The following is a 21234-nucleotide window of genomic DNA, read 5'->3' on the forward strand; positions in this document are numbered from 1 at the left end:
TATATTGAAGTCTGATGCATCTTCTTTTCTTTAGAAAAGTATACTTGAGCCTGCTGTCAAGGCAATGCTTCTCCATTGTTGGCTTTAGAGGGCAAAGATCAGATCATATAGAATTATGTCAGGAGTGATAGAAACACTTTCTGCACCTGACTTAAAACTGCTTAAAAATAACCTGAATTGAGAAGGACCATTGATTAATTAAACCAAAAATCTTCTCTTAGTTCAAGAGCTCAGTGAGAACCCTTAATTACATAATCAAAAATTATGTCAGGAAAGAACATAATGAAAATCTAATTATGCATTTTGTAGTACATTATTAGTTTTAAGTAGGTGGGTATGATTGAGGAAGAGCGAAAGAGGGGAAATATGATAAAAGAAGTGAATCAGGCAGTGGAAAGAGGTATCAGAGGAGTGAGTAACAGCAAATACTGCCTTCTCTCAGAGTGTGTTCCAAAATCCAATGTTTGGCTTGACTACAGACTGTATGAAATAACACACGCTTCTTCCCCAATTATATGTGTTCAGGATTTGACACAAATCTGAAACGTATGGACAGGAAATAAGCTGTATTTCTGATTAATTAGTGAGTTCAATACTAGGAATATTTTAAACAAGTCTTGTCCATCTCCCTGTACCTCCTGGGAAGGCTGCAACTCTCCATTCTCATTGTGTGTCCCTCTGCCAAGTGAGACACCGGAGTAACATTTTACAAAAGCCTGCGTGCAGGTCCCATGGCACAGTTTACAGCACCTCCCTCTTTCCTCTCACATCCCAAATGCTTTTTGTCATGAAGTGACAGTTTGTCTAGGGTACTGGAGCCATGGAACAAGTGGGGAACAAGGAGAAGCCCAGCCCTGGTTGCTGTCACTGAGCAGCCTGGGGGTGCAGCTGACACTGTGGGGCCCTTTGAGTGGGCTCTGCTCTGCACATACTCACAGCTCTCTTGGGCAGCCACTTCACACCTGTGCACCTCAGTTTGCCTCTTTTCAAATAGATATAATGCTTATGTCCTTCTGCCACACACCGTGTGTCTAATTAAGTGTTTTCAGAGTTTAATTGAATGTGTGTATTATATTATCCTCTAATCACTGAGAATTCCATCAACCCTTCCTAGCAATTCTTTTTCTTTGTTCACCATGTTCACTCTAAGCCTCTATTTGTTCCAAGTCGCTCTGCTGTCAAGTTACCTGAGCATCTTTATCTTAAATCTATTTTTAGGCAGATGTTAAAAAGGGAAATGCAAATGCTCCACTGGCAGTCTAGGTTCTTGAAGAGTGGGAAGTTAAGAAATTATTTCTGCAAAGCTCACTGCAAACCACCTCCATATATCTTTCTTGGAGATTAATCATTTGTAGAAATCAAAGGGATTAGTTCTTAGCTAGCGTAAATCAGCAGTGGCTTTAGAAAAATCAATTATCTGCAATTAATTATATAGGGGGAGGTGGAAGGTGACTCTTGTCCGCTGCACACAGGCCAGAATCTGATTTTAACCACACATGGAAATCTCTATTAACTACATTATTTTGACTGAAGTTTCTAGAATTACTGTGTGTATCTACAGATGCAATGTTGGAATTTAAGTGAGCTGCTGCCATTCAATAAACAGGTGCTGGAGTCATCTCACACGACTTTCTGGGGCTTTCCTGGAGCCTTCAGCAGGCCAATAGTGAATAACATTTTCTTCTACCAGGCTGAATACTGCCAGTGTGCAGCCAAGCACATCGTGGGTGATTCTTTTCTTGGGTATTGTGATACCATGTGGAGACCATACCACCTTGCTGCTGCTGTGAAACAACACCAAAATGTAACAGCTGCAAACAACATACACACATGTGTAAATGAATTACATCTTCACGAAAAACTTTGAATTCACGGTAATTGATCAGACTCCTTGTAACTGACCCCCTGACTGTTTTACAAAGTAACAGTATTTTTCCTTTGCTTTTGAAGTCCGCACTTGAAAACACATATTGGCAGTAAAAATTCTCTTAAAAACCTGAACAGTAGTTGTAAACTTCTTCCTTTTAAAAAATATAAAAAAATAAAATTAAGCAAAAAGAAAACAAGCTAGAAATAACTTATTTTCAGGTGGAGTTTCAGTCAGTTATCAGAGAGTAGCTCTTCAATAATAAAAGAGCTTGCTGGCTAATTACATATTATTTGTCTTTAAAATAAAAGTCCATGCTAGCAGCGAATAGAATATCCATTTAAAAGTAAGGATTATGTGCATGTCTGCAATAATTTGGACTTAGCCAAAATGAATTTTCCTACAGCCAAAAAGAAAACACTTTCTAAAAAGAAGAGAAAAATCTGCCTTTAATTTTAATGGAAGCCTTTTTCCTTATCGTTTCAACCCTTCCAGCCACAAGTAACATCCTTTTAAAAATCCTCACACAGTGATGTTTTCAATGCTGCCACTGAAGCTGGAGGAGTGTTTTGAAGCAGCGCAGCTTGTGCACCATGGTGACAAAAGGCACTCACCCTCCAGCGACCGCAGCATCGCCCCGGTAACATCCTGTGAGCTGTGATGGGCTCCTGTCTCGGCACCTGCTGAGGAATGAAATTACTACAGGATTTTTGAGGAAAACACGGGAAACAGAGAAAGGAAAAGGAACAACTTTAAAACTATCAACTTTCTCACTCGGCCACAGGGTGGGGGCGTAGCTTTGGTGATGGTGATTTCTCCTAGCAGGGTGCATTGTTATTCAATTATGATTTTTTAAAGAAAGTCTTGCCTCGTGCTTCTTGCCCCAAACAGAAAATAATTTTAAGAAATTGATTATTTTAAAAAGGAGATCAGCTGGACACAAAATGAGTAAATAAACGAAAATATTGTAGTGACTTTCAGAAGAAAAGGTTAAACGCAAATAACTTGAAAGAAAACCAGTGAATTTAGAGTCTAATCCGCGCTCGTGGAGATGCCGCTTCCCGGTCCATGTCCCGCAGGCGCTCTGCAGTGCTGTCCTATATCCCGGGAGCGGCACGGAGCCGGGGCTCAGCCTGGACAGCCGCTGCTCGGCGCTGTCCCGGAGCCGCGGCACGGCCACAGCAGGGCCACAGCAGGGCCATTGCTGCGCCTTGTGCTGCGGCCGCGGGGCCGGGACAGCGGCTCCGCAGCCAGGAGCGGAGTGAGGGCTCTGTGTGTGTGTGAGTGAGTGTGTTTTGTGTGTGTGTGTGAGAGTGTGTGTGAGTGTGTGTGTGTGTGTTTTGTGTGAGTGTGTGTGTGTGTGAGTGTGTGTGTGTGTGTGGTTTGTGTGTGTGAGTGTGTGTGAGTGTGAGTGTGTGTGTGTGAGTGTGTTTTGTGTGAGTGTATTTTGTGTGAGTGTGTGAGGCGATGGAGCCCGGTGCTGTGTGCTTTGTGTGTGTGTGTGTATGTGAGTGTATGTGAGTGTGTGTGTGTGTGTGAGTGTGTTTTGTGTGAGTGTGTTTCGTGTGTGAGGCGATGGAGCCCGGCGCTGTGTGTTTTGTGTGTGTGTGTGTTTTGTGTGAGTGTGTTTTGTGTGTGAGGCGATGGAGCCCTGCGCTGCGCGGGGCGCGGAGCGAGTAGCCGGGGCAGCCGCGCTGTGTGTGTTTGTGTGTGTGTGTGAGTGTGTTTTGTGTGTGTGTGTGAGTGTGTGTTTTGTGTGTGAGGCGATGGAGCCCGGCGCTGTGTGTTTTGTGTGTGTGTGTGTTTTGTGTGAGTGTGTTTTGTGTGTGAGGCGATGGAGCCCGGCGCTGTGTGTTTTGTGTGAGTGTGTTTTGTGTGTGAGGCGATGGAGCCCGGCGCTGCGCGGGGCGCGGAGCGAGTAGCCGGGGCAGCCGCGCTGTGTGTGTTTGTGTGTGTGTGTGAGTGTGTTTTGTGTGTGTGTGTGTGTGTGTTTTGTGTGTGAGGCGATGGAGCCCGGCGCTGCGCGGGGCGCGGAGCGAGCAGCCGGGGCAGCCGCGCTGCCGTCGCTGGTCCCGCCCCGCTGCCCTCGGCCGGCCAGCGGGGCCGGGCTCCGCCGCCCGCGCCCGCCCCGTCCCTGCCTCCCCCGCTCCCCCGGGACTTCCCTTGGCGCTCCGCTCGCAGTGCCGCGCCGCTATCCCGGCATGTCCCGCAGCCGGGCTTCGCCCAGCGCCCGGCTCCTGTAAGGGCTCCGCCCGCGGCGAGGCAGGGCCGCGGGCCATGGGGGGCTCCTGAGGGAGCGGGAGCAGAGCGCCCGGCCCGCCCGCCACCATGGAGCCGCCGCCGCCGCAGCCGCCCGGCGCCGCCGAGCCCGCCGGCTGCCCCAAGGACACCGACCGCCAGCTGCGCCTCCGCCTCTGCGTCCTCAACGAGATCCTCAGCACCGAGCGCGACTACGTGGGGACCCTCTGCTTCCTGCAGTCGGTGAGCGGCGGCGCGGGCCGGGCGGGCCGGGGGCGGCGGGCACGAGCTGTGGAAGTGCCCGGGGTCGGTCCGCGCCGCTGAGGGGCAGTTTCTGTTGGAGGGGCCCGGGCGCGGGGCCGGGGCGGGCGCGGGTCCCTGGGCCCCGGCGCGGAGCGCGGGCAGCGCCGGCCCCGGAGCCCGTCCGCTCTCAGCGCCGCGTCCCTCTGCTTAGTGCTGTTCAGAAGTTGCTTTTACACCCACTTGGAAAATCTAACCTTAATGACAGTTATTTACAAATAAATATTGTACATCTGTCTTTGTTTAATGGTAAACAGAAATTTGTGATTGTACCGGGTGTGTCTGTGCATGTGGAAACAATTATACCTGCCTCTGAAATTATTCACGGCCTAGTCCAGAAGAAAAAAATCCATCTGGATATTTCCATTTTCCTATATAGGCTCTAAATGTGGAATTCATCTGGGTACCACCATACTCCTTCAAATAACTAGGACGCTTGCAGTGAAAGTTACTAGATAACAGATACATCATTAAAAAAAAAAAAAAAGAATAAACTAGTGATCACACAGAGATCAAGGATCAAAGCAAAGGAAGTCTCTGCAGAGATTTCTAAAAAATTGGTCAGGGTAGGAATTCTTTCTGGTGTTTTCCTAGATAAAGACTAAACTCTGGTTTCATCTAAAAGGGCTTAGACCCTGAGCCCCTTTTGACCTGTCCTTCTGGCAAGATTTCTATTTGTTTGCTTTTTAAAATCAGTTTGTCTTCAATGTTTTTCAGATTCACCAAAGTGGCAAACTGTGTAGCATAAAATATAAATGACAAGGATGTGGTTGCTTTATGAACTACTCTCTACTTGAACCCGCCTCTCTCCAGTAGTTGAACTCGGAGCCTTTAATTTGAGTTTTCCAATTGAACTGCCAGTTGTGTGCCATTTAGCTTCATTTAGAACTGTGGTTCTGTCTCAGTGCAGGGAGGTTTTCTTCTAAAGAAGTAGAGCCCCACCCTACAGAAAAAACAAAACCAAAATCCCTCAGAAAACTCCTCTGTCCTAAGTACTGAATTTGAGATTTTTTTAGCTGCAGGCTAGAATGTAGATTCAAGCTACATATATTTTTAATTCCGGTTCTTGCAGCTAAATGTATTCGCAGTGTTAGCTAAATGGGATTTTCGTGTATTGAAAAAAACTAAACAGGTCTTTTATTTATTTGTATTCATTAAGTTGGCAGTTTTCCTTAGAGCAGTGGTGAGCAGTACGCCCTAGGCCATGGCAGGAGAAGATCCTGCTGCAGTGTGCTTGCCACGGTCTTGGCTGGCACTGCTGGCAGTCAGAGCCCTTCTCAGGCACTTTGTCAGGGTATTTATTATCTTGTGGTGCTGCTTCTGGAAGTGCAGCTGCAGCCCTGCGGAATGTGTGTTTTGGTCATGATGTTTGAGTAAAGCACTGAGGGATAGGATCTTCCTCATAGGCTCAACTTGGTGCACATATCAAATATTCATGTGCTGTCCTAAATAATGTCAGTTTCTTCAGTCGTTGACCTATATCTTATGGCCTTACTGCTTTTGGATAGCTGAATGGTGTTAGCCCCAAGGAGAGGAGAGTGAGGATCTACAGCAGCATGTCAGGGTAAAAGGAGCAGTAGTGGGATTAAATTTTTAAAAGTGAAATTTGCAGTGTGAAATACTTTGTGCATAAATTATATGGGCAGCCCTCAGCCGGTGTGAAATAAGCGCGCACTGTTCTGCCTCCTGGGACAGCACGCTGGGTTACACTCCACTGTGACCGGGCAAGGCTGGTTGTTCTCTCCATAGTGTGACTTGTACTGAAATGCTTTGTTCTCCATATGGTCCAGATGTCATTTTGGCTGCACTGAAATACTGAAGTTCTGTGCAGGAGTACTGCAGTATCCAGATATTCTGGAAATGTCAAAAAGGAGATGAGTCAGATGTGGAGTATGGGCTCCTTTGCTCAAAAAACTTCAACAGTTTGGGTTAAGTAAAGGAAGGCTAAATGTCATATCTTTTATCATCATAATGAGTTTCCCCCAAGTAGGCTGGGTCAGTTGTGCTTATGTGAGGGAATCTATGCTCTTGGTTAAATATTTGCTATTGAAGCCCTAGTCCTCATTGAGTGTTCTCAATAAGCAATGTTTTAAAAAGCAAACAGCTAAATTCTATGGGTTTATTCACAGCACTGAAGTTGCTTGCTAGCAGCAGCTTCCTGTGTTCCCCGCTAATGTACAAGAATCTCTAAAGTATTTAGAATCTTGTAAGTATATGATACTAGGCGTTTGCAAATAAATCAAAGTAATTTCAATTTGCTTACAGTATTTTAATCTGTTTTAGGAGATTAATATGTGATCATGTTTAAGGAAAAGTTTCCTTTTTCTTTTCTTTTTCTATGCTTAGAAACGTTTCCCCACTAAGCTGCAGGGGAAAATAGGTTCATTATTAGCATAAAGATTCAGTCCTTATTTGCTTTGCCTAAAAGATTGTGATGCATATTTTGGATGTTTTATACCTAAAGTGATTTTGACAAATGGAATTGTATCTGCAAATTTAACTTAGATGTCCTATCATTTTTTCATTTTGTATGTGATTTGTAGTAATTTTATTGCATTTAATTTTGGACATGAAAAGATGTTCCTAGTCTGCTTAGCTCCTGTTTAGTTTCTGATACTGCTGTTGATATTTGTATTATGTGTGTGTGTATATATGTGTGCGCATATATATATATATATATATATATATAAATGTGCATTATCTATTATAGTATAGTATTTCATATATATTTTCAATGTATCATAACTATGGAGAGAATGAAACTTGCTCCACATCTTACAAGGTGAGGTGATCAATTCCAAGGGTTATAGCTGTTTTTTAAAACAGAGTCTGGATTTTATATTAAATTGTAATATAATATAGATATGATACTATATGTATATCATTATTTCAATAGTCTGAGCTGTCCTAGATATTTCCTCACAATAAGGAAGGAGAGGGGAAAACTCTTTTCTCCCAGCTCACAGCTGATGACCTAAAGTTGCTGATTTAATTATGAATATACACATACAATATCGTGTTCTGTCTTCTTTGCCATTTTGTTAGGCAGGGATGGTACTATTGCTAATTATGGAAGCGTCCTTGAGGAAACGCCGTGTAACTCAGGAGTACTGATGGCAATACTGCGGTTATGCAGCTGTGTTACTGACTGTACTAGTAAAGGCTCATTACACAGCCAAACTCTTTAAGCAGTGAGGAGAGCTGCATGGAGTAGATGGAAATGTACTGCTGCTAACATCATTAAAGAACTGCTGATCACAGAAGCAGCAAAATGGAAAATTGTCAGAACCTAATGCAGCTTCAGTAAAAGTTTCAGGAGTAAGATAAACTTCAAGGATGTGAAAACAGAGAATTCTGTTGGAAGTCTCTGGTGTGATCATAAACCATAAGGATTTTCAGTCTTCAAACTTCAGGATTTAGTGAATCCTTTTGCCTCTTTTAACTCTGTACCATATACACGAAATGTTTATATTGTCTTACATAATTTTGTACGTGTATTTTGTGTGCTGGAATCAGAGCAGGCGATAGTCTAGTTCTGCAGTGCAGCCCTCAGCCCTGCCCGGGCTCTGGGAGCTGCTCCTGCTTGGTGTCACCTGGGATGGAGTGCTCAGGCACCGTTTGTTGGGGAAAGAGAGGCTGTGGTGCATTTGACTGTTTCACTCCACGGAAACACAGTCAAACCTGACACTAATATTTCAGTAATTAAAGACTAGCTCTCTAGTAAGGTGACACAGGAGCCCTGAGCAATTTCAGACATACTCATTGACCGTCATTCTGTAGATGAAATAGTGAATACACAGCAGTTAGCTGTCAGGTTTTTCAAGGATTTTTTTTTTTTACCGTTTTGTAGATATAATAATGAATTACATGTGGAAGTGTTGGAGCAGTAGTTATCCAATACTGGATTGCAGTATTTTGTTGCATCACTTTTTCCCCCCACATTTATTTCACTGAACATGCAGCTCAAACCTGCACGTGCAGCTCCCACAGCTTAGATAATTGCAAATACATAAAGCCAAATTGTTCTCTGGATGGTATATGAATATGTCTCTTTTGTCTTTCCAGAGACAAACCATCAACTTGTGAATTTTAATGTCAGAATGACAGGATGTACTTTTAGCTTGAGCAATTGCTGTTTGTTCTGTGCAGGCATGAAAACAGTAGGAAAGGTGAATTGTTCTTAGCAGATAGGTATCAAGTTGGATAAGTAATTGTACCAGTACTATTTTTAGGTTTTAGTGTCACGCATTCCTTTATTTTTGTATGAAAACTAGAAGTCCGCTTCAATCCTATCAATTGTACAAATTTTATTTTGGGACATGAGAAATTAGCCCATGTCCTACAGACTCAAAATATTTATGTTTTGCTGCCCTTTCTTGCCTGCTTTGTAGGTGTAATTGATCTGTCTCTGGGTTTTGCACTCCACCCATCTTGAAACATGATAAGCATCACAGGCTTTGTTTGGCCTTCCTCCCCCCCACCTCCCCTTTCTATTTCACAATCTTGTTTGCATCCAAGATGAGCTCTGGTGCTCTAACAGAGTAGCAAACAGACCATTTGTCTCCACTGTGAGCTGAAGTTTACTGTCCTACCCTTTTCTCTGCCTGTTCACCCTTAGCAGACACAGATAAACGCTGATTCTGATTTCACTTCTGAAAGGAGAACCATATGGTTTGGGCAGTGTTGCTCCTTTATTACAAGACAGCTAAAAGAGCATTTGGGGGAAAGAAAGGAGATGGGAAAGGAAATTGTTTGGAAGCTATTTAAATTAGTTTTGCTGATTTGTTGTTTTGGGTCAGTTGATCACCTACAGCCAGTTGTTAAAACTGCAAATGATCAAGATGTTCTTCTGTTAGTTTTAAAGTCACAGAACCTTTTTTTTTTTTTTTTTTTTTTTTTTAAAGCCTGGTTCCTGATGTATGTAAATTGAGGAAGATCAGAGCTTTCATTTTAAAAGACGTTTGTAGCCCTTCTGGTTGTAAAGCATTAATTGAAGATAGAACGTTAGCAAAACAAAAATAGTCCTGAGTTTTTAGGGTTTTTGTTATGACTCTTAAGTTTGGAGTTGGCAATTCCACTAGTAGAGTTTGCTGTTTAGACCAAGTGTTGTGCAAAATCAGTGGTTAAAGGCTGAAATGCAAATAGATTAAAAGGTTCTTTTGCCCCCCATACAAAGTAAGAGAGTGAAGAAAACAGTCTGGATGTAGAAAGATGAAGTAAAAATGAGAAACTAAAAAGCAAAACAAAGCAAAGAGAAAGCTCTGAGAATATTTATTCATCTGAGCCTGTGGTCCAGAGAGCCCAGTTTACAGCCACAGGCCTAAGATCAGGGATCAGGGCTGGAGGATCCAGAATAGGCAGGTTCTCTCCTGCTCTGAGCTGTATGAGCTTAGTGTGTGGCTTTGAAAATAGCGTGCAGAGCCCGGTTGCAGTGAGGCTTTACAATCAGTTAGCTAGGAGTACAGGAGGCCTTTTATGTGAAAGGTGTTTATTCTTCTTGCACTCTCACAGAATTCCCATGGTGAGAAAATATCAGTAATCCCGTGTGTTGTTTCACCAGTTTACTGCCATACGGGTGAGAACTAAAACTGATTTCTCTTTGCTTCCCTGAACTCATTCCAGCTCAGTGTGCCTCTGACCCTTCCACCCTTTGTCTCCGACCTGCTTTGGTCTTGCTCCATCCTTGGAATGAGGTGCCTGACCTGGCTCTGGCTCTGCACCTCTCTCCTCTTGGTTGCTGGGCTGTGATCAATCAGCCCTTGGGTCGTTTGTCCCTCCCTCCCTCTCGTTTCAGGAGTGCCAGTTGTTGTTTGAGCATGAGCCATGGTCTCTGGGGGAGGAGAGTCTGCTTGGCTGGCCTGGCTTTCCCAGAGCCACGCCCGTGCCTCTGCAGCCAAACCCTGTGACAGCAGCACGGGAGCTGAGGGAAGGGGGACAGAGACCCTGGGCTCTGTAGGAAAGGGATGGGGTCAGAAATGAATCAAGCATGGCAGAGAGCAGAGTATTAGAGCTGCTGGGTGCATAGCTGGATGCATAGTTGATTTTACAGCATTTTCGGCTGATGCTTGCACGAAGCAGACTGATACCCATTATGGGACTAAATATAAGAAGCAAAAAAGTTTAAAAGCTTTGATAATTTTCTACTCCCCAGGTCACACAGTATTTCTGCCATAGGCAGGAGTACTAGTTTACAGGGGTGGGAAATGAAATTGTTCAATTTTACATTGCATCATAGAATCATGAAAACTAGCTTTGGAGAGAATCTTGACAAACTATCCCATCATGTTCTGATATGGAAAGATCTTAATTTCTGATGGTTTATCCTGGTGTTTAGGTGTTGTTAGTGTTAGAAATGTCTTATTAATGCCTAACATAATGTCTAATCTTTTTACTGCTTTTTTCTCCTTTGTGCCAGTCCCTTAAATATTTCAAGAATATTTTCACATTTTGCTTCAGATTATGCTAAATAGTCAAATTGTTTAATTTTCTTTCTCAAAAAATGATTTAATTTTACTTCTGATAATTTCTGTGCTGTTACCTGGATTCTCTAATCTGTGTTCTGAACTCTAGTGCTCAAAACACCAGGTGCAGGACACTCCCAAGGCTTTAGCAGTACCAAGTGAGGCAGTGGGTTACTGAACAGGTTTTGTACAGTATATGGAGTATTATTGTTGCAGGAGAGAAAAGTTTGTCAAAGCTTGTACCTGCATTTGGGGACAACTTATTGCTCATACTAGTGATTGTGACTGGGTGTCTGCATAAAGCATTTATGGGAGCAGTCAGGTGTTCACAGTGCTGGGAGTGCCCTGGAAATGGAGCACTGAGCCCTGCTGAAGGGAAGAGAGTGATGTCTTTGCAGGCCAGCTTTGCTGTGTGCACGTCCTGGTGCTGCCAGAGCCACCCGACTCTGAGGGTTTCTGAGGCTTGAGGAAGCAGCATCTCCCAGGCAGTGTCTGCCTTCAGGCACCCAGAGGAGTCTGGGACAGATTAAGCTTTCAAGAAATTACTTTTTTCTGTTGCCTGCCTATTGTTTGCTTCTGGCACTTACAAGAAAATATAAAGGGACTGTGTGAATTTCTGTCTTCTCTCCAGCTGCAGAATCCCTTTTCTGTTTTTGTCTCCCCAAATGGATTTCCAGCCTGCAGTGGTGAAGGCCTTGCACAGCTGTAGTGTGGTTTAGGATGTCGATGGTGATGTATCTTTTGATTTGGATGATGCTCGAAATTCCTGTGCGAATGGCAGCCTGTCCTGGTTACCAGGAGTGAGTACAGCCAGAGACAAGGAAAGGCTTGAAATAAGCAGCCATGTCGTTTCTCAGTCACAGAGACTTCTTGTGGAGCAATGCAATTCATGCAAAGCCATTTCAGCCAGGCTACCTTTGACTGCTTTTCCCTTCTGGGTCACAAATTGAGGCTTGGACCAGGGATTGCACCAACAGCATGCTTGAGATCTGACCAGAGTGTTGGATTTAGATATTGCTGCAGATGGGTCCTGCTTAATTACCCAGTCAGGCATGGTCAAAGCTTTCACACTGCCTCTGCAGGTGCAATTGAGTCAAACTGTAGATGTAGAGAGCTGCAGTAGATCTGTACTGGGACAGAACCTCAGGGTGGCTGTCTGGTTAAAACACCTGACTTCTGCATGTCACCTTCACCCTTGTGTAGATGCCATTTATCTGGAGAGACATTGGCTGCCTTTGAGCTGCAGATCTCAAGAGCAGAGTAAGAGAAAACAGCTCTGTGATGGGGAAGCTGTCCCTTCCCTCTTGCTAATGAGTCTTCCTCCTTGCTTACACAGCTGAGTGCCATATGTCAGGCCATGAGATGCTGAGCGCCCAGAGCTGAATGTTGCTCTGACAGGCCTCTTCAAACTTAGGGACAGAGAGGCAGAATTGACTGTTCTGGCGTTGTGAGGCTCATCTTGGGTCTGTCTGCCCTTTCACCCAGTGCTATCAGCACAAGAACTTGTTACAAACCAGCTGGCAATGCCACTTCCTACAGTTCTGGAAACAATGACAATTTTATGTCATGTATCTTTGAGCCGAAGAGAGGGCCGTAGATTTCTAAGTGCTGATTATTTAAAGGTTGGTATGAAATGGTGGGACTGTGGGACTGAATTACATGAACATTTAGGTTCATGTGAGGATACTGGGTCATTCTCACTGCTATTCCCATTGCTGAAATTATTTTTGTGGAAGCATATCCACCATATAAATAATAACTTTGTTGCTGTTAATCTGGTGCCTCATGACTCATAGAGTAGATTTTGTGACCATTCTTAGCCTTTCATTTTGTACTTCTGGTTTTGCTGTGGTCAGTTCTTGTGTCGACACATTAATTTGTTGGTTCCCAAACCACTTTGCTTATCTAAAATGAAGACACTTTTTTTTTAACAAGTGCAGTTGTTTAGTCCTTAAAAATCTTTGTTGACTAATCCTTATTTATTTGGCTCAGTAATACACTTTCAGTTAAAAATAAAAGAAGGGACCAACATCTGATAGGCAGAGTGCTGTTTATATACGCCCTGTGGATTTGTCAGTTGTTAAGTTACCACTAGCTAAGTGATAGGACCAACATTTCCAGGGCTCCTGCCTCAAGCATATGTTAGAAACTGTTTGGCTGTATGTTTTGGGTGTGAAACTTGATGTGATTGGGCCAGAAGTTTGGCTTGCACAAATCAGGCTGCTAGTTTAGGGTGAACCAGGGGTGCTTCTGGTGGCACCAAACCCACATCCTTTCTGCTGACATGTTTTGGCTCAGGGTGTCAAAATGAGCGAATACTGATCCCTGAGAGGCACACTGCTTGGCCCTTCCCTAAGAACACCTCTTTTACAGAGAGCTTGCTACAGTCCCTTCCATCAGTGCCCTGACTGCTGAGCTTGCCACCAAGGAGTGATGCTTATCTTTGGGATCTGAGCAATTTACTAAGAAGCAGCTTTAAACCCATGAGTCTCTTTTTACTGAATGTCTGGCAGATGTTTGCTACCTTTGTACATGACAGAATGGGCTTACATTTTAAAAAAGGCTAACAACATCATCCATATCCTCTTACACCTTTTATCTACAGTAAATCACATTAGTGATATCACTTTTGTCTTGCAAGTTTTGCCTGCTCATGCTTTTGGCATCCTAGCATGATTTGGGTAATTTGGAACAACCTGTCATGGGATACATGAGGGAAATACTTGTCAGGAAAGAGGGGAAAACATGAAAGGTTGCTTTCAGGGATTATTTTGGATGCTGAGGAAGCTGACAATGAGAGGAGTTCCCTGATATTCCAAGTGTGTGTGTCACCGGTGGAAGGCCTTGCTTTGGCGGCAGACTCCTGATAAGAACTCACTAAAATGCAAATTCTTATCTCAGATAGGTGGGTGGGTTTCAGCTACACAGCACAGTCTCTGGTCCCGTGGCGCTTTGTCTAGTCTGGCAATAGCTTTGAATGCATGGCCTCCCAGGGAGCCTTGGCTGTGACTGCATCACTGTGTGGCTAAAGAAGCCCCTTCCATTCTGCAGGAAGGGGCAGAATGGATGGCTGTGAAAGTGGTTTGGACTCTCAAACCTGATTCTCAAATAGCATCCATGTTGTTGTGGAAAAGTGGACCAGCTTAATGTAGTATACATGAGTAGGCTGTGTGCTATTTGATATGTAGGTCACAGAGGAGAAGCCACGGGCTGCAGAAGTTTATCTGTGCTGTTAGACACGATCGGTGGTTAATGCCCTGCACTGTTAAGTAAGAGACTTAGGCTACAAATGTGATAAACGAAAGAGTGGCAGGCTTCACTCTTGCCGTGTGGTGCAGTGGCAGGATGTGGCCATGTCTTGTCGCCGAGTGTGCCTGGGAGCAGGGTGGCTGCTGCGCTCAGGGACAGTCCTTGGCCTGCCCTGGCTGGCGCCGTGCTGCCATTGTTTGGGGCAGTTCTGTCAGGCCAGGCCAGAGCACACCCGGAGCATTCTCCCAGCTTTCTCCCAGAGCTGCGGGGCTCAGGCTCACGCCCTGGCCTGTGGGCTCGCCCGGGTCCCAGCCCAGGCTCTGGCACTCAGTGCTAAGGCAGGGCTCTGCAGCACTGCAGCTCACACCTACACCCAGCGCTAGCTTTTCCCTGAGGCTGCTCATGTGGATGCTGTTACTTCTGATGCTTTGTTTTTGTGTGAAACTTCTAGGTACAGGCCAGAAATGCTAAAAATACATTTTGTCAGTCTTCTGTCATTAATGACTCTTGCTGTCATTACTTGGGATCTTTTGTTTAATCTATGGAAGAGGAGACAGAAAGGAAATACAGTTTGAATGGCTGTCAGCTACTTCAGGACAGTGTGAAAAGGAACTGGATGTTAATTACGTAATTCATTGTAAACATTGACAGTTGTCAGCTGAGATACTGTTGACTGAAAGTAATTTGGTCCTTTTTATGAAGGGTGCTTGATCATTTCTATTTTATTTACTTCACTTTTTATTGAAGAAATCAAAGGCTTCAAATGATAATCGCTGGACCCTTGCATATAATTTTTTAGCTCATGTTCCTCTAGGTGCTGGTGGTTCTGTTTGTTGTGTTGCTGACAGTGTGCTCAGAAATCAGTTCAGATGGGAAGCAGCTGTTTGTGAGGAGAGGGTGTTGATGACACCAGGGACAGAACAGTGGGGGGAAGTTTTCTGAAAGGAGCTGCAGAAGTGCCTTTCTTTTGAGCACTGGTTTGTCAGAGGCAGGATCCCTCAGCAGGAAAAGGAGAGATGCATATTGGGGAACACTTTTCACAGAGTTTATCTCCTTTGTTGGCTCTTAAAAAGATACCTGGGAAAGTGCTGCAGTTACAAATACGTGTCCTGTGTGCTGGCACAAGTCATCTATTCACATGAGGAGAATGTGTTCTGAAAACCCTTCAGTAAACAAGTAATGATTTTCAGGCTATGTGGTCCAAAGGCAGTGTTTTTTGGGCGGTATAGTTGAAATTTGCCAGTTAAGTTATTTATACTGGAGAAAAGTACTGTGGGAGTTTTTAGCTTAGTGACTAAATGGTAGAGTGGGCATGAGATAGAGTGCACTGGGTGTTGCAATACTGTTTTGCTGGGTGTTTTACTGAGCAGGTCTTCAGCTTTTCCAGCGCTGAGCTCTCAGGGTTGTGCTGTATTCAGTCCTCTGGCTGTGACATTGTCTCCATGTTCTTGCTTGCTACTGCCTTCCTTTCCAGTGATGGCAAAGCCCTTGTGCAAGGACAGATAATCTTACTGTAGATGACTCTTTTTCCACTTCTGTGCATTCATCCTTCAACATTTAGAAGACACCAAAATAACTGCACTTAGAGAACAAGAGTAAAAAGCATTTAGAAACAAAATTGGACCACCAAATTGAAAGTATAATCCAAGCTTTTGAACTAAACACAGTTGGAAAGAGTATTGGTTTTAGATGAATGGAAGGAGTCAAAAGGAAGCACAGATCAATACTTCTGTATTGAAGTAAATACTTTCATGGTTAGAACGGGTCACAAAAATGTGTAAACACCCTTACACAATCTTTCACTATTCACTAGCCATGGTGGTTCTCTAAAAAATCACCTGTGGACAGTTCCTGTTGTTATAAATTAACACTTATGCACTTATGATTTTTGTTGTTGGTTTGGGTTGGTTTTTTTGTCTGTTTGCCAAATGCAGCAATTATTCAGTGGGCAAAACAGTCCCTGAAGAAATGTGTGTTTTCCTCTTTTTGACTGTTAAGCAAGCCTTTCTTTCACTAAGTGTGCTCAGCTTCATCTTGATTTTTGGCATGGTGAACAGATCAAGCTGATGAAACTTGCTTTGTGAATCGATCTGCTGGTGAAGGGTGCTGGAAGTTTTCTGCAGTTATACTGAGTAGCAGAGGAAAATCATGCAAGAAGGAATATGTAGGATGGCACTCTGTTTTGCATGATGTGTGGTAGAGCACCTTTTGGGGATTCTGCTGCCTCTACAGACTTCACCTGAGGGGTGCAGAAGCCAGGAGGAATGGGGGAACTCAGGCTGGTCTAGCAGTGCCTGTCACCTTGCAGTATCAGCACCTTCTGTTTCTAGAATGTGATCACCGTGAACAGCAAGGTACATCTGGGATTTCCACTGGGACTTCTGCTTTCTTCCCCATTGAAAAACAGCTAATACACATCTTGGTGTGAAATAAACCCCAAAAGAGCAGCCAGGTCCTAATGGGCTTTGTCTGTTATACTGTGCATGCACTGTGTCATAAGAGATCTTTTGCACAATATGGACCATCTTAAGCAGTTGCACAAGAAAAGCCACAATATTTGGAAAGTAAAGTATGAATCAAAATTTTTACAGCACACAACCAGAGGAACTGAAATTTGCAAACAGCAAGCAAGAATGAAGTTGCAGTGGCAGCAGTTACCATGTCCAGGTGGTGTGTGGAGGCAAGGCTGCATGACATCAGTTCTCTTTTAGTGTGGCTCTGGGTGAGCTGCTGGGGCAGCAAGGTGTCAAAAACCAGCTCAGTCTGGTGCAAAGAAATTTTTCAGACTATTTCACTTAGAGAAGAAGATTTTGTTGTGATGTGCATTAAGAATAAAGATGCTGGATTATTCAGCACTTTTTTGACTGGATCATCTCAAAATAGAGAACCAGTATTTAGCAGTTGAAGAAACTGAGGTGCAGAAAGGCAAAATGAGTTGTCCAGAGGGTGCAGGTGAAGTCACTGACAGAGCCTTGTCTCCATTTCTTACCTCCTTTAGGTGAAAAAGCTGAGCAAACGATGTCACATAAGCAATGTGACATTTTTTGTGAAAAAGTGCAACAAAAATGTTAATTCTTCAGTTCAGTCTTCTGACAACCAGCTGACACATCCTTGGCAGTCAGCACTCGATGAATTGGTGCTCTTAGCTCAGTTCCACGGGGTCTCTTAGGCATAACCAAAGGCAGTCTCTGTGCAGAGACAAAGAACCCATGGGCACAGGAGGCATTAACAGTTTTCCCTTCTGGGAGTACCACTGCTGGGTGCAAGAGACTCTGCTGGGGCGGTTTTCCTCCTGCCAAAGTGTTCCTGTGTGAACATAAGGTGTAGAATGTAAATCTTGGCCCTTCAGGAACTGCCAGTCAGCTCTTTCCCAATACTTTCAGGGAGCAGTAAAAATGTAAACAAAGAAATGATGTTAGGTCTCAGAATTACTCAGTGGCAGTTGTCTGAACAGTTGTGCTCATGCTAAAATCTCGGCAAGTCCAAGTACAAACACTTGGACATCTGGTTTCATGCTTGCCTAGTCTGTTTGTGTGCTAGCTGCTGAAACAAATCCTTCTCAAATACTATGAAGAAGTAATTTTTAAAGCAGTCAGTGCAAGCCTGAGTTCTGCAGTCAGGCACATATTAAGCAGAGGGTATAAAAGACAGAAATGAAAATGTCAGTGGTTTAGATGTACTGCTGTAGAGGGGTTTGAATGCCCCTGCATTCACTAGAAAAAGCCAGGCTGGTCAAGCAAAAGAAAACTGTCTAATGCCAAGCTGAATCCAAGGTGAAATTTTGAAAAAGTCACTACAAAGGTCAGTATCTAGAACATTTCACTTATGTGGCTTCTCTGCACTTGTTTTTTTTTATGAGGAGCTGGAACTTCAGAGATGCCACAGAAAGGAAGTTTCTTCCTCTGTAATTTTCTAGCTCCAGAACTTGAAATTTGAAGGCGAATTAAAGAAGTATTTTAATCCTGAAATTCACTGTGGAAACCTGTCCTCTGGGACTAGAGTGTTTATTTTTGGTAGATTTTGTACCCCTCTGCACAATTCTGATCTTCCAAGGCTTCACCTACTTTTTTTTCATTAATTTTAAAGATACCTCTTCAGTCCATACTTGTTGGGTGTTGTCCTTAAAAATTCTCCTTCTTTTTATATAAAAAGATCTTTGCTCACCAGTTCTGACTCTGAGAGGCCGTGACTACTTTATTCAAGCTAACCCAGCACCAAAATAAAAAAGTGGTATGATACATCTCTGCAAACTGTGGGCCTGTTGCATAAGAGATTGCTGACATTTTGAGCAAGAGTGGTGTGTGGAGAGGTGCAGTAGTGCCCTCACAGGAGCACTGCTTGCCTTTTCTCTCCTGCCAGCTGATGTGATCTGTCTGGAAAACCAAGACTTCCACTGGGACACCTGGTCTGGTGGGTGCTGTAGCACGAGGTGGGGTTGGACTGCTTTCCTCAGTTCTGCATCCCTGCAGCATCCTGTTGTGTCTTGTGTCCCACATCACAAATTCTGCACTGTCCCCACAATCTGTTTCTGTTCTCTTTCACTCCAGCAGTTCATGAGGTAGGGTGCAAGTACCTTTCTACAAGGGGAAAGAAAAGGGAGAGCTCGTTGTTTCCAGCTTTGTGCTGGAGTGGTGTTGCCACTGTTGCCTGGGTCAAAGCGGCAAGGAACAGAATAGAAGACAAAAATTGTCTTGTTTAAAAGCAGTTTGTAAGTAAGAGTCCCAGTCCTTAGCCCAAATGCACATTAACAGTTTGACTGGGAGATGCAGCTGGAGTGGCTGAGGATATTAGACACCTTGATTTTTAGAAGCAAGAAATGTTAAATACAGGTTATATTTGAGTAACAATTTCAGGGGAGGAAGAGAAACCTACCATCTTAGTTTGCTCCTGTTTTCTAGGCATATGTAATTTTGTTGTATTTGCTGTGAAAGCAAGTTTCAGCTGAGCTGCTGGAATTGGTCAGAAAGGTTGAGGCTGGAACGAAGTGAAAGCAAGTTTGCTATGTGGGTTTTTGTGTATGGGGAGTAATTTAGGCTCTAGTGTCCTTTTTCAGTGTTTAATGATACACCAGCTGTGGCACCAGTGACAGAAATCTCACAATTTTTTCATTGCAAAGCTTCTCATTTAGAGGTATATTACCTGTCCGCTGTAATGTGCATTTAAGTGGAATCTGGCTAAGTTAATAACTTCTGTCTTCACTCATCATTATACAAATCTTTTCTTAAAGAAGAAGTCTCTCCTAGCAATCTAAACATCCGACAGTGACAGGAGGTAGATAGAAATCTCCCTGTCTGTTGAGTACCCTGTCTGGGTACTGTGATGTTCAGTTGCCAAACTTGTCAGTTTTTCTGGGGCAGCTCTCCTGCCTTTAGAAGTGTTTGGGTAGGAAACACAATCCCAGACACTCTGCATGATTTCCTGCACATACCTCATGTGAGGCTCTGTGGTGCTGTCAGAATTCTGGGATGCCTCTCCAAAAAGGTGATTTGCTTTGGAGTACCTGGAAGAAAAAGGTTTGGTGCTTCATTATGTGTAGATCTCCTTGGGAGCATTTCTGAAAAGGGCACTCAGTGCCTGATGAGGCAGTTTTTCTATCACAGCTTGTCCGTGTTGGTGCAGTCATTATGTTTGTAGAAGTGAGGGAGAAGGAGAGAAGATGTGTATCAATTTCAGGTTGTTTCGAGGGTGGCCTTCAGACATGGTGAAATGCTATAGGAAGTTCTCTTTCCACATCTTTCTTTAATCAGCACTGGCATGTGTGTGAGGTGTGTATGTTGCACATGCCAATATTTTATACCCATCGAAGAAGTTCTTGTTGTTTTCAGAAAAAATGTATTTCAGGAGAGAGACGGAGAGGAACTATGAAATGCCATTTTTCCATGTTCTGTCTCTTCTTGAAGACCATATGGGTATGGACAGGGAATGTTAGTGTAAGAAGAGAGATCCCAGGGTTTAGGTATACAGTCAACTGGGAAAGCTTCCATGGGTCCTGAACTTGACAAAAGTAATTGTACAAAGCTCTCCTGATTAAAGATTAAAGGAGAATGCTGAAAAGTTGTTAGTTTGATCTTCAGAGCAAGTGTTTTTGTTATTTTTGGGGTTACTCACACAGAACCACTTTTTGAGGATTCATCTGCCCTTACTTTTCATTTGTCAGCTTTAATTGGAGCTGCCTTTATAGCGATTTTAGTATAAAGTAACTGTTTTCAAGGTGACTCTAGTACTTATTTTGACTTTCAAGGTGATAAGCCGGAGGTTATGACTTGCTGAGAAATAAAGTATGTTTTCTTTTCCTTTCATGTAAAGTTTACCAGTCATTTGGCTTACGAGAGAATTATATACCCAAAGACATAAAGAGGATGGCAAGAGAACAGATTAGAAAAACAATGTCTCATGTGTTTCAGATTCAGTTGATTTTGTAGTCTATGTGTATATGTAAAAACTTCACTTTGCAGGCAGTATTACAAGTGCAGGAGTGCTAATACTTCTACAACATCTCTGAGATGTGGTTCCTGTGCACTGATGGAGGAATGGGATTCTGTTAGGTTTGTACCTGTGCAATGAGAGGGGCTGTGTGCAAGTCCCCACCTGCCTGGGCCTGGGGCTGCATGCTCTGTGCAGAAGGGTCTGCACCCTGCACGTGCCCAGCAGCAGAAGCAACGACCCCTGGCTGGAATACTTGCACAGTCCTACTTAAAACCTTGTTTGGCAGTAAATTGCTGCTGCTTTGGAGCAGTTTCCTGCTTTTCAGTCTTTAGTTTGTAAAACTTACACCAGAATGGTACCTCCCACCCCACACTCAGAGACACACATGCACACATATCTAGATATATGTACATGTATATATATTTTGCCTGTTTATTAGTGGGAGGTACCTTCTAGGCTATTGCAGAATTATGAGATTCTTTTTCTTTTGTGGTGGATTCTTGTCTATTACTCATTTGAGTGGAGTCTCAATGAGTTTACATAGCAGTGATAACTCCAAATGCATAAGCTATTGATGTGTTGTACAACTACTAAAGTATGCATGAGCTGAAGTCTTGGCAGAATCTGAAGTGAGTTATGTAGGGTATTCTTGCATAGAGTGTGATGCTAAATATTAGATGAAGCTGCTCCTCC

General features: G+C 43.6%; 1 protein-coding gene across 5 annotated transcripts in view; it reads left to right on the forward strand.

The window, feature by feature from the left end:
• Positions 1-4017: 4017 nt before the first annotated feature.
• The window catches only part of PREX1 (phosphatidylinositol-3,4,5-trisphosphate dependent Rac exchange factor 1), a gene marked incomplete at its 3' end in the record, with an annotated part of 113638 nt that continues 96421 nt past the window's right edge, over positions 4018-21234 (forward strand). For 4 of the 5 annotated variants that reach the window (XR_013776310.1, XM_079321719.1, XM_079321720.1 and 1 more), the window contains exon 1: positions 4019-4348. Coding sequence is in view for 4 of the 5 variants with exons in the window: in XM_079321719.1 (XP_079177845.1) it covers positions 4196-4348 (153 nt within the window). Of the gene's footprint in view, positions 4349-21234 lie in introns of all 5 variants that reach the window. The other variant, XM_079321721.1, reaches the window with a different exon arrangement.

The sequence above is a fragment of the Erithacus rubecula genome, assembly GCF_903797595.1.
Source record: "Erithacus rubecula genome assembly, chromosome: 18".
Taxonomy (NCBI): domain Eukaryota; kingdom Metazoa; phylum Chordata; class Aves; order Passeriformes; family Muscicapidae; genus Erithacus; species Erithacus rubecula.